This window comes from Bolinopsis microptera, chromosome 13 (genome assembly GCF_026151205.1).
Source record: "Bolinopsis microptera isolate Bmic1 chromosome 13, MBARI_Bmic_1.0, whole genome shotgun sequence".
Lineage (NCBI taxonomy): Eukaryota > Metazoa > Ctenophora > Tentaculata > Lobata > Bolinopsidae > Bolinopsis > Bolinopsis microptera.
This window is the reverse complement of record NC_087084.1, coordinates 1329298-1342946: the sequence shown is the minus strand read 5'-3', so window position 1 is coordinate 1342946 and position 13649 is coordinate 1329298. Positions and strand designations below refer to the sequence as shown.

The 13649-nt window shown below is 37.6% G+C and overlaps 1 protein-coding gene across 1 annotated transcript; it reads left to right on the top strand.

Annotated features, from left to right (window-relative positions):
• Positions 1-1192: 1192 nt before the first annotated feature.
• LOC134825431 (serine-rich adhesin for platelets-like) lies at positions 1193-13429 on the top strand. The gene is made up of 16 exons (XM_063837607.1): positions 1193-1874; positions 2141-2431; positions 2610-2900; positions 3079-3369; positions 3548-3838; positions 4017-4307; positions 4486-4776; positions 4955-5245; positions 5424-5714; positions 5893-6183; positions 6370-6660; positions 6839-7129; positions 7308-7598; positions 9098-9241; positions 12861-12974; positions 13416-13429. The coding sequence occupies exons 1-16, from the start codon at positions 1193-1195 to the stop codon at positions 13427-13429; spliced, it is 4446 nt and encodes a 1481-aa protein (XP_063693677.1).
• Positions 13430-13649: the final 220 nt, after the last annotated feature.

Below are 13649 nucleotides of genomic sequence, written 5' to 3'. Positions count from 1 at the left end.
TATAGGTCTGATCAGCTTGAGCAGACCTCACTTCAACTAATCTTTTCTGGATACTATTAGTGAGGTGGTTGATGGATGACCTCAATGTAGTTCGATCAAGAGATTGATTATTGTTAAGTAGCTGTCGGAGATCGTGACGCTTTTCAACAAGCTCTTTGAGAGTGTCATCACTGCTGTGATGTTTCAAGCGAGCTTTAGGTTTTGGGCCGATGGAAACATTGGCAGCATCACGAATATGAGACATAAGATTTTGAAGGTCGGCATTTGGATCGTTGCTGGTCACAAAATTTGAGAACTTGCCTTCAAGGGCCAAGTGATATTCATGTTGCATATCTTTGTAGCTTACAAGTTCTGATATATTATAAGAAGGAACACGACGTTGTTTAGGTTTGAAACAAAGATGAATGTTGCTGAAATTGATGCGAGCAATGACAAGTCTATGATCTGAAAATGTTTTAGTACCAGCATAAGTTCTTGATTGAGTCAAAAGACACTTAGATCTATTTCGGCATAGTATGTAATCTATTTGAGAGTATACAGGCAGTGTCTTCTTACTGTACCGACCAGCCGACCAATCCTTCCGCCAACCAGTAAATGATGTAACACGTCTGCTAGATTGTATAAAACTAGTGTTCACAGCAAACAGATTATTTTCTGAGATAAAATCCAGTAATCTAGAACCATTTTCGTTCCTTATACTCCCATTCCGTATTTCCCCATATATCTACCAAAACCCTGTTCAATATCAGAAGGGGATAATTTACCCAGTTTTGAATTAAAGTCACCCAGAAATTGCAACTCCACATTAGAGGGTACATTCTTGGCCTCTCTTAGCTGCCCGTAAAAGTTATCCAAAACAACTGGATTTTTACGGACTAGCCCCTGATGTGGACAGTAGGCATTGATCACCCTGCAACGTAGGGGTGTACCGCTACGTGAGGGGATGCAAATATCGACATAGCATACCCGGTCACTGATGTACTTCCAGCAAACCACATAGTTCATCATGCGAGGACTAATTATAAATTTATTATATTTAATAATAATTTACAGTTACATATATTTGTTTATGCAACTTATCACTTTCATTTTTACCAGAACTATATGTTAAGAACTTCATTAAACAAGGTTAAGATGTGATGCAACTTGCACAGTTTGATACCCGCAAAACAACTGAGGTTCAAAATTAATCATGTTCCGGCACCCTTTACCAATCCTACTATTCGGATTCCTACAAATGGTCCAGCCCACTGTAGCAGCTCAATCACTCCAATTCGGCATCACATTCGGTGATTACGTTAGATTCTACCCTGATGTGAGTAATGTAAAATACGCTCTGACTGTATGCTCATGGGTTAAGAAACAGCAGACTGGGACAGCCAGATCCTGGATAACCTACACAACAAGTACTCATGGATACGAAATCCTCATCTCTGACGCTGGAAGCTATAACTACATTCACGGCAACTGTCACGGTGTGTCTGTTTCGGTGCCGCTGAACACATGGACCCACCAATGCCAGAGCTGGTCCACAAGCTCTGCATTACTAAAGGTATACTACAACGGAACTATGGTTGGGTCAATGAGAGTTGGCAATACTCCATTAGAAGAGGGGGGCTACATCCTTCTGGGACATGATAGTGGAGACAGCGGCCCAAGTGAATCTGAAATATTCGGAGGACAGCTGATGAAGTTGAATATATTTGGAAAGGAACTAAGCAGGACAGAAGTTGCAGAGCTGTATCAGGGTGGCAGATGTTCTGAAGTGGAAAAGAAGTTCGATAATGTCCGGTTCATCACCTGGGAAAGTATTCTAAGTCAGCCCAGAACTGGTAACGTGAGAAAAGTTAATTCTGGGTGTCCGCCAGTTACAAGTAAATTATCAATTGATTGCATCAATTACATTATATTTGATTTTAGCACCATGGTCAGTTATCTAAATTCTTGACATATCAAAAACCGTCTGCACTCGCGTGTCAATTTGTCATTCGATCGCATGCAGCAGAGCACCCAATATTATTGGGTTGAAATTAATTTAATTAGCATTTAGACTACAAATTGTTCAGAAAACAATTAAAAATCTTCGATTTTTAACGCTAATGCAACCTTTCATTGAATCGTTCAAATAACCTCACTTCAGAAGTTGAGTCAGTTAACATAGAAGTGAAAAAAGGCTCTTACGCAACAATTTCGTGTATCATCACTGGCATAACAGACACAGCAACTGTGACCTGGCGAACAAGTACAGAACCAGTTTCAGGCGATAAGCAAATCCCAACCCAAGGAAGTAACTCTGATGGGACACAGACATCAACTCTTGCCGTAGACGGAACTCTTGTCAACGAAGATACTGCCTACACTTGCAGAGTCACTTCCGGATCTTTGCCCGATTCAAACTTCTCTGATACCACTGTCAATCTAAACGTTTATGGTATGTTCTTTAAACGCAAATAGTAATCTTGCAATGTACTTTTTGAGTTGTGGTCGTGGACAAAATTTTATCTCACCTCCAATCTCCATATTCTCATTCAAATCAGTTAAAGAAATTGTTTTGATGATCCGTCATTTATAAATTGTAGAGTTTGTAATTGTACCAAAACTCACTTCAGACGTTGAGTCAGTTAACACAGAAGTGAAAATAGGCTCTTACGCAACGATTTCGTGTATCATCACTGGCATAACAGAAACAGCAGCAGTGACCTGGCGAACTAGTACAGGACCAGTTTCAGGCGATAAGCTCGTCCCTACCCAAGGAAGTCACTCCGACGGGACACAGACATCAACTCTTGCCGTAGACGGAACTCTTGTCAACGAAGATACTGCCTACACTTGCAGAGTCACTTCCGGATCTTTGCCCGATTCCAACTTCTCTGATACCACTGTCAATCTAAACGTTTATGGTATGTTCTTTAAACGCTAACAGTAATCTTGCAATGTACTTTTTGAGTTGTGGTCGTGGACAAAATTTTATGTCATCTCCAATCTCCATATTCTTATTCAAATCAGTTAAAGAAATTGTTTTGATGATCCGTCATTTATAAATTGTAGAGTTTGTAAATGTACCAAAACTCACTTCAGACGTTGAGTCAGTTAACACAGAAGTGAAGAAAGGCTCTTACGCAACGATTTCATGTATCATCACTGGCATAACAGAAACAGTAGCAGTGACCTGGCGAACTAGTACAGGACCAGTTTCAGGCGGTAAGCTCGTCCCTACCCAAGGAAGTCACTCCGACGGGACACAGACATCAACTCTTGCCGTAGACGGAACTCTTGTCAACGAAGATACTGCCTACACTTGCAGAGTCACTTCCGGATCTTTGCCCGATTCCAACTTCTCTGATACCAATGTCAATCTAAACGTTTATGGTATGTTCTTTAAATGCTAACAGTAATCTTGCAATGTACTTTTTGAGTTGTGGTCGTGGACAAAATTTTATTTCACCTCCAATCTCACTATTCTTATTCAAATCAATAAAAGCAATTGTTTTGATGATCCGTAATTTTTAAATTGTAGAGTTTGTAAATGTACAAAAACTCACTTCAGACGTTGAGTCAGTTAACACAGAAGTGAAGAAAGGCTCTTACGCAACAATTTCATGTATCATCACTGGCATAACAGAAACAGCAGCAGTGACCTGGCGAACTAGTATAGGACCAGTTTCAGACGATAAGCTCGTCCCTACCCAAGGAAGTCACTTCGACGGGACACAGATATCAACTCTTGCCGTAGATGGAACTCTTGTCAACGAAGATACTGCCTACACTTGCAAAGTCACTTCCGGATCTTTGCCCGATTCCAACTTCTCTGATACCAATGTCAATCTAAACGTTTATGGTATGTTCTTTAAATGCTAACAGTAATCTTGCAATGTACTTTTTGAGTTGTGGTCGTGGACAAAATTTTATTTCACCTCCAATCTCCATATTCTTATTCAAATCAATTAAAGCAATTGTTTTGATGATCCGTCATTTTTAAATTGTAGAGTTTGTAAATGTACCAAAACTCACTTCAGACGTTGAGTCAGTTAACACAGAAGTGAAGAAAGGCTCTTACGCAACAATTTCATGTATCATCACTGGCATAACAGAAACAGCAGCAGTGACCTGGCGAACTAGTATAGGACCAGTTTCAGACGATAAGCTCGTCCCTACCCAAGGAAGTCACTTCGACGGGACACAGATATCAACTCTTGCCGTAGATGGAACTCTTGTCAACGAAGATACTGCCTACACTTGCAGAGTCACTTCCGGATCTTTGCCCGATTCCAACTTCTTTGATACCACTGTCAATCTAAACTTTTATGGTATGTTCTTTAATCGCTAACAGTAATCTTGCAATGTACTTTTTGAGTTGTGGTCGTGGACAAAATTTTATGTCATCTCCAATCTCCATATTCTTATTCAAATCAGTTAAAGAAATTGTTTTGATGATCCGTCATTTATAAATTGTAGAGTTTGTAATTGTACCAAAACTCACTTCAGACGTTGAGTCAGTTAACACAGAAGTGAAGAAAGGCTCTTACGCAACGATTTCATGTATCATCACTGGCATAACAGAAACAGCAGCATTGACCTGGCAAACTAGTACAAGACCAGTTTTAGGCGATAAGCTCGTCCCTACCCAAGGAAGACACTCTGACGGGACACAGACATCAACTCTTGCCGTAGATGGAACTCTTGTCAACGAACATACTGCCTACACTTGCAGAGTCACTTCCGGATCTTTGCCCGATTCCAACTTCTCTGATACCACTGTCAATCTAAACGTTTATGGTATGTTCTTTAAACGCTAACAGTAATCTTGCAATGTACTTTTTGAGTTGTGGTCGTGGACAAAATTTTATTTCACCTCCAATCTCCATATTCTTATTCAAATCAATTAAAGCAATTGTTTTGATGATCCGTCATTTTTAAATTGTAGAGTTTGTAAATGTACCAAAACTCACTTCAGACGTTGAGTCAGTTAACACAGAAGTGAAGAAAGGCTCTTACGCAACGATTTCATGTATCATCACTGGCATAACAGAAACAGCAGCAGTGACCTGGCGAACTAGTACAGGACCAGTTTTAGGCGATAAGCTCGTCCCTACCCAAGGAAGACACTCTGACGGGACACAGACATCAACTCTTGCCGTAGATGGAACTCTTGTCAACGAAGATACTGCCTACACTTGCAGAGTCACTTCCGGATCTTTGCCCGATTCCAACTTCTCTGATACCACTGTCAATCTAAACGTTTATGGTATGTTCTTTAAACGCTAACAGTAATCTTGCAATGTACTTTTTGAGTTGTGGTCGTGGACAAAATTTTATTCCACCTCCAATCTCCATATTCTTATTCAAATCAGTTAAAGAAATTGTTTTGATGATCCGTCATTTATAAATTGTAGAGTTTGTAAATGTACCAAAACTCACTTCAGACGTTGAGTCAGTTAACACAGAAGTGAAGAAAGGCTCTTACGCAACGATTTCATGTATCATCACTGGCATAACAGAAACAGCAGCATTGACCTGGCAAACTAGTACAAGACCAGTTTTAGGCGATAAGCTCGTCCCTACCCAAGGAAGACACTCTGACGGGACACAGACATCAACTCTTGCCGTAGATGGAACTCTTGTCAAAGAACATACTGCCTACACTTGCAGAGTCACTTCCGGATCTTTGCCCGATTCCAACTTCTCTGATACCACTGTCAATCTAAACGTTTATGGTAAGTTCTTTAAACGCTAACAGTAATCTTGCAATGTACTTTTTGAGTTGTGGTCGTGGACAAATTTGTATCTCACTTCCAATCTCCATATTCTCATTCAAATCAGTTTAAGAAATTGTTTTGATGATCCGTCATTTATAAATTGTAGAGTTTGTAAATGTGCCAAAACTCACTTCAGACGTTGAGTCAGTTAACACAGAAGTGAAGATTGGCTCTTACGCAACGATTTCGTGTATCATCACTGGCATAACAGACCCAGCAGCAGTGACCTGGCGAACTAGTACAGGACCAGTTTCAGGCGATAAGCTCGTCCCTACCCAAGGAAGTCACTCCGACGGGACACAGACATCAACTCTTGCCGTAGATGGAACTCTTGTCAACGAAGATACTGCCTACACTTGCAGAGTCACTTCCGGATCTTTGCCCGATTCCAACTTCTCTGATACCACTGTCAATCTTAACGTTTATGGTATGTTCTTTAAAAGTTTAAACACTAACAGTAATCTTGCAATGTACTTTTTGAGTTGTGGTCGTGGACAAACTTTTATCTCACCTCCAATCTCCATATTCTCATTCAAATCAGTTAAAGCAATTGTTTTGATGATCCGTCATTTATAAATTGTAGAGTTTGTAAATGTACCAAAACTCACTTCAGACGTTGAGTCAGTTAACACAGAAGTGAAGACAGGCTCTTACGCAACGATTTCATGTATCATCACTGGCATAACAGAAACAGTAGCAGTGACCTGGCGAACTAGTACAGGACCAGTTTCAGGCGATAAGCTCGTTCCTACCCAAGGAAGTCACTCCGACGGGACACAGACATCAACTCTTGCCGTAGACGGAACTCTTGTCAACGAAGATACTGCCTACACTTGCAGAGTCACTTCCGGATCTTTGCCCGATTCCAACTTCTTTGATACCACTGTCAATCTAAACTTTTATGGTATGTTCTTTAATCGCTAACAGTAATCTTGCAATGTACTTTTTGAGTTGTGGTCGTGGACAAACATTTATCTCACCTTCAATCTCCATATCCTCATTCAAATCAGTTAAAGCAATTGTTTTGATGATCCTTCATTTTTAAATTGTAGAGTTTGTCAATGTACCAAAACTCACTTCAGACGTTGAGTCAGTTAACACAGAAGTGAAGAAAGGCTCTTACGCAACGATTTCATGTATCATCACTGGCATAACAGAAACAGCAGCAGTGACCTGGCGAACTAGTACAGGACCAGTTTCAGGCGATAAGCTCGTCTCTACCCAAGGAAGTAACTCTGACGGGACACAGACATCAACTCTTGCTGTATACGGAACTCTTGTCAACGAAGATACTGCCTACACTTGCAGAGTCACTTCCGGATTTTTGCCCGATTCCAACTTCTCTGATACCACTGTCAATCTAAACATTTATGGTATGTTCTTTAAACGCTAACAGTAATCTTGCAATGTACTTTTTGAGTTGTGGTCGTGGATAAAATGTTATCTCACCTCCAATCTCCATATTTTCATTCAAATCAGTTAAAGAAATTGTTTTGATGATCCGTCGGTTATAAATTGTAGAGTTTGTAAATGTACCAAAACTCACTTCAGACGTTGAGTCAGTTAACACAGAAGTGAAGAAAGGCTCTTACGCAACGATTTCATGTATCATCACTGGCATAACAGAAACAGCAGCAGTGACCTGGCGAACTAGTACAGGACCAGTTTCAGGCGATAAGCTCGTTCCTACCCAAGGAAGTCACTCCGACGGGACACAGACATCAACTCTTGCCGTAGACGGAACTCTTGTGAACGACGATACTGCCTACACTTGCAGAGTCACTTCTGGATCTTTATCTGATTCCAATTTCTCTGATACCACTGTCAATCTAAACGTTAATGGTATGTTCTTTAAACGCTAACAGTAATCCTGCAATATATCTTACAGCCAAACTAAAATTCATATCAAATAAATGACATCATGCGCGGGTTATAAATTGTAGAAATTTAAAAATTACTGTACATTCTACCAACTTACTTATGTTTGATGTATAAATTTCAGAGGTAAGCGTGAACAGCTATGATGTGCCAGCAGGCACTGCGACAACGCTGACTTGTTCAATAAAAGGAGTAGCTTCTAACTCTGTACATATTTATTGGGTGGACTCTGGAGGAACATTATTCTGTCATCATTCAGATAGTTCTGATATCACTGTCAGGTCTTCTTTTATATCATCTCAGTAGACCAATAACTGAACCATTCGATAAAACATTTAAAATTTACAGATCATAGATCAATTGATACCTTACAATTTGTTGCAAAAATGCAGATACTGTTTGATTATTTACTCCTTAAATTAATCAGTGACGGAGCACTAAAGGATGGGATGAAGGAGTCGAGTATAACCCTTTCAGCTAATGTGACTTTGTTAGGTGATCAACTATTTACATGTAGGATTACAGTAGGAGAAACAGATCAATATGATGATACCTTGGTGCCTCTCAAAACCTTCACAGTTCGGTAGGTTACTGATTAATTAGTGTAGTACAGGACACAGGAAGCTTATCCGATATTGTACCTTAGGCTACAATTTGCAGACTAAAAGAACCTGATTTTGAACCATATAGTTCTCTCATTTTTAAAAAAATTTACCAAACATTTCTATTCTGATTTCAGCACAACCGATGATTTTGTTAGAACAGGAGACCCAGCAGTATTGAAGTGCACTGTGATCTTTCCTACTGACACATTGACAGTTGCTTGGTCGCACCAAAATACTATATTTGAAGGTTATATTTCACGTTTTTGTGTTACTTGATGAAACCTTTTAACTGTTTGGTGCCCTTTAATATTACTATTGGTATTACTACTATATTGCAAACATGATTATTCTTACAGATACTAGAAAGGAAACTGAAAAAATAGCACGACATCCACAAGTTTGCGGTTAGAGTTTCTAAGTGAAGATGCTTCGTACACCTGTATAGTCTTCGCGCTTGGTCAAGAGTATAGTTTCATCTCCAAAGTTGAAGTGAATGGTAATCTAACTTATCATACTAAACGTTTTTTAAATAATTTCAGGATGAGCAAAAAAATTAATATACAAAATAATTAAATATTTTGAATTATTCAATACAATCGAATGAATGAAATGAAGCGGCTAAATACAGTTTCATTTGTTGATTTATGTTTTGATAGTGCTAGAATATTTCAATAACAAATAATTAGACTGCTAATATTTTGGAAGAGGACTGAATTTGTTTTATAAAAGCTTTCATGAGTTTAGAAATTGTAACCGTGCCTAATAAACCAACTAGGTAAATGCAGCTGCAGACTATATAAATGAAGTAAGATGTCCAGTATAGTTTTACTCGCTAATACAAATAATATAATATAACAGATTTGTCTCTGACACCGATGAATGTGATAAGAGCTTTCAAAGGAGCAACTATCGAGTTGAAGTCTTCTCATTTCTTTTCTTCGATTGCTGAAGGACACTTTTGGTGGAAGCACAATGACTCTCTGTGTTTGACGAAACTTGCAGGTACGTCTAACGTGATCCGCTCTGTGCAGGTGGTACTAAGATACACGTAGAAATTATTTATCTTACAGGTGGATTAGATTTTATATGAATTCATTTGGACAACATTTGTAGTCTAGAAACTATAAAATATCTTACTCACAGGAATGTTATTGACACCCCAAAGTACTCCAAAATCAGCCTCGTTGTGGACGTGTATACAGTTGGGGCCTGGCGCTGCTTTTATACAGAAGCAGCAAGCAGTAAGCTCCATTTCTTTAATTAACCAGGCACTTGACCATACATTCTTTCAACTAGAGCACTGTAAACCACTTTTCAAGCAACAAAACATCCTGGCTTTCAAAAATTCATATACATATCACACTTTTATGGAAGTTTTTAAAATACTGAAATTAAGGTGCCCAGCATCACTGCAACAGCATTATCAGCCATCTTCTAGAAAGGAAACCACTCTCATTTCACAACTCCCATCTAATGACTTCATATCAAGATCCACAAAAATTTGGAGCACAATTGCACCTAAACTTAAGCTTTATGACTACTCCTACAAGATTAGCCTTGCTAAAAGTCGCCTGAAAAAGGCACTTCTAAAGCTGCAACATGCTTATAATGATTCAGCATGGACTTCAAGCGATTATGACATAATGCAGCTGTCATTTGAAAACAATACCCTTCAACAAATTTAATCCAGTGTTCTCGGCCCACAGGTTCCTCCTATTAAACAATTTTTGATTTTGGTAAATGTGTGCTGACTCCACCACCTATGTATTTAACCTAATATTTAGTGTATTACAGGTAGACATTGACTTAGGTAGGTATTTTTCTCTTAAGGTAGATATTAAGAATTTGGTAAATTTCTTAATTGTATGACTATTTCCATTATTGAGACGTTTTAAATATTGATTTAAGAGGTTTTTTTATAGGACTGGTTCACAGTGTGAACAGATTCCAGATTTATATATTTTTTAAGTGATATTTAATAAATGATTAAAAGAACCAATTTTAAAGTTTCCATAGTAAAGCCTTTAGGTCCAAAAATATACCCATTATGCTCAGTTAAAAACAACTATAAATCAGTAGGCTGTCACTCTATTAATGCACCACACCGCTTCCTCCACTGCACTAAAAGTTATACAATAAATTCTACAATCCTAATTTTGTATCGTGATGGAGACCGGTGTCCATACAAAACATTTACTAGGTTGCCGTTTGGTGTGAGCAATAGCGAACAGCACGCACACTCCTTTGCCCCGTCAACCTATATCTAATCTATTTAAAGAGTGAAAACCATACTACACATTGAATTAGGATTCCTTTAAATATCAAATTGATTTATTGTAAACTTGTTCACTCTGTATATAATAAATGGCATAAAATTGAATTTTTGTTTAACTTAGTTTTTGTTTAACTGAATTATATACTTTTACACCGAAGTAGCAAGCAGTAAGCTTCATTTCTTTAATTATATACTTTTACACAGAAGCAGCAAGCAGTAAGCTTCATTTCGTTAATTATATGCTTTTACACAGAAGCAGCAAGCAGTAAGCTTCATTTCTTTAATTATATACTTTTACACAGAAGCAGCAAGCAGTAAGCTTCATTTCGTTAATTATATATAATTAACGAATTAATCAGTAGTCACCTGTTCTCTACCATTCAACCTAAACATTTCTATTTTGGATAATTTGCGGTTAGTTATTGTTATATCATTGGTCTCAATTTTTTGTTTTTTGCGAACTTTATTGCGCGTAAAATTTGAAGATTAATGTGTTGTACATTTCACTTCCCTAATAATTTAATGCCTAAAGAAATATTAGAACAATTTAAAATTTCAGATGGATGCTGGACAGCAAGGTTGTATGCAACACCGGTTTTACTTACAATAAACACCATGAAGTTGTCATCTTTAAAATGTCAGAAAAAGTATATTCTACAACAAGAGTCCAGTGGAAAATCAAAGTTACTCACTCCAGTGCAGCTGCTGGATCTCTTTACTGTCGGGCACAGTATAGTTCTGGTAAAAGAGTTATTTTTCTATCAGGCTTGGGTTATTTTATTAATTGAAAATAATAGTCTCCCCAAATAATCTCCCCAAATAATCAAATAATCAAAATGGCTATGTGGCGCAGTTCGTTAGTCTGCCTGCCTGCCTGCTTGTGAAATGCCTCGCATTCAAATGAGGGTCCCAGGTTCGATTCCCTTCTGTGCCGCTAGCCATGGGGTGAGCGTCGTTGACGCTCTGTTAATGGTTCCGTTGGACCTATGCAGCCCCCGGTCTACTCAGCCGAATGCTCGAGAAAACGTGTGTGAGGGTTAAATGAGGAGCTGTTAATGATCAATACAGTGAAGCTTCGGGTGAGGAAAGTGTGGTATTACACCTTAACCGTCGCCTGGCGTTAGACTTGATCCTTCGGTTTCCTTTAAGTGCCGGTTATATGCCGTAACTATAAAGCCATGGTTGTGCGAAGTAAAGCATAAGGGTGGTCATTTATTTCACTTGATGGCCCTGGTGCAGCGCAATTAAAACAGCAAAAACGTTTTTTTAAAGTAAAAAAATGTTTCAATTTAAGATATGATTTAACTCACAAACCTCTGCAATCTCAGGACATACCATCGATACACCAATAAGTCATCTGAACGAAATAAGGATTGAAAGTGATATCGATTTGATAGTCCTGACTCCAGATACAGGAGCTGTGGTGACTTTTGTAACTCACGCACCTTCAGCACCGCTGTCAAGGAATTTGGATTGCTCTCTTGTGAGTGAAAATTAATAATATTTGTGATATCGAACATACGTTTTAAGAAATTAAAAATAAGCATCACAATTTATTGGCCTTTCACGATTTGATGCCCAATTGTTGTAAGTACACTTCTAAATATAATTAGGTTAACGATCAAAAAATGTATACATGAATGTATACATAATGTACACATAATGTACATAATTTATACATGGCTGAATTTAAATTATCAATCTATCATACCAGGTGAATTCTGCTAGTACATCGACGAGTTTAGATATCGTAGATGATGGGATAATCTTTACTGAAGTTTTTCTCCTTCTAAGGTTAGAACCTCTTTTGAGAGTTCACATTTAAATAATCCTCTCTCATTATTATAATATCTTAAGATATCTTGCACCATATTCCTCTTTAAAAGTATCATGTAAAGTTCAACAATCGGTCCTGAACCTATTGAAAAATTCAACAGAATGAAAGCATGGCAGAACATGTAGGTTATTCATTTGATGATCTTCAGTTCTGATTCTATGACAGCACGCTCAAAAGATGATTTAGTTTCACAACATGGTGCTTGTGATTATTCCGTCCGGATCCAGAATTCAGTTCAAGTATCTCTTAGCAAGAAATTCTCGTTTATCGGCAAGTGTTGTTATAATCTTTATGGAACATTTCATTGTTCCTAAACGTTTATCTGAAAGTTCATTAAGTAATATGAATTTTTTGATTTTTATGTGAAATTAAGCCTTTTCTCTTGAAATTGAAAATATTTATTTATCTTTTTTAAAATATTTTTTAGGTGCTATGAAACAGACATTGTCAATATATTTCTGGGAAACGTTGAAACATTTTAATTAACCTCCCGATGTTTATCCTATTAGGTGAAGCCGTTGCCATGACACCAGTTCTGACAACGGAGGGACGACGAGCCATTTTGACTACATATTTCACTGCCATAGACGTATCCGATGTCAGGATCACATGGCAGAAAAGAAGTAAGTAAGCTGTATCTAAGTTAACAAAAGTAATTGTGTTCACAGTTATATGTTTTTTGAATGATAAGATGTCATTGTTAAAACAAGTTTAAACTTAATGTTTACAGTTAAACAAAAATTTCAGTTCAGTAGAAATTTTAATTTTATACCATTTATAACAAACAAAACTAAATCAAAAACAAATCAATTATTAAAGGGAGTAGAACTAAGTTCTAGCTATACTAAATGCTGTGTTTTAGTTTAACAAAACTTAACCCAAGAAAGTAAGTACAAGTAAGTAACTCAAGAAGTTTAGAGAATGCTAATCTAATAAAACTTTAATAATTACTACTAGATGGACGGTCAATGAATTGGGAAAGTCTTCCATCGGATCACCAGTACCGTACACTTATCTCTCCAATTGATAAGAAAGGTGTGATGTCTACCAAACTCCTCATTCAGAGATTGGCGAGTAGCGATGTTACAGGTTATAATATGATATTGATAGGTTCTTCAATAATTTTGAAATCCCGATATTTTAGTTAAACTAGTGTCATGTTATTGTTTAACCGTGGTGTCTGGAGTTGCTGATGCTGCTGCACTTTATAAAACACATGCATAATTTATTTTTGGATAAAACATCTCTCTAATATAGTTTAAAATCAAAATATAATTAAAGATGCATTTTAATTTTGA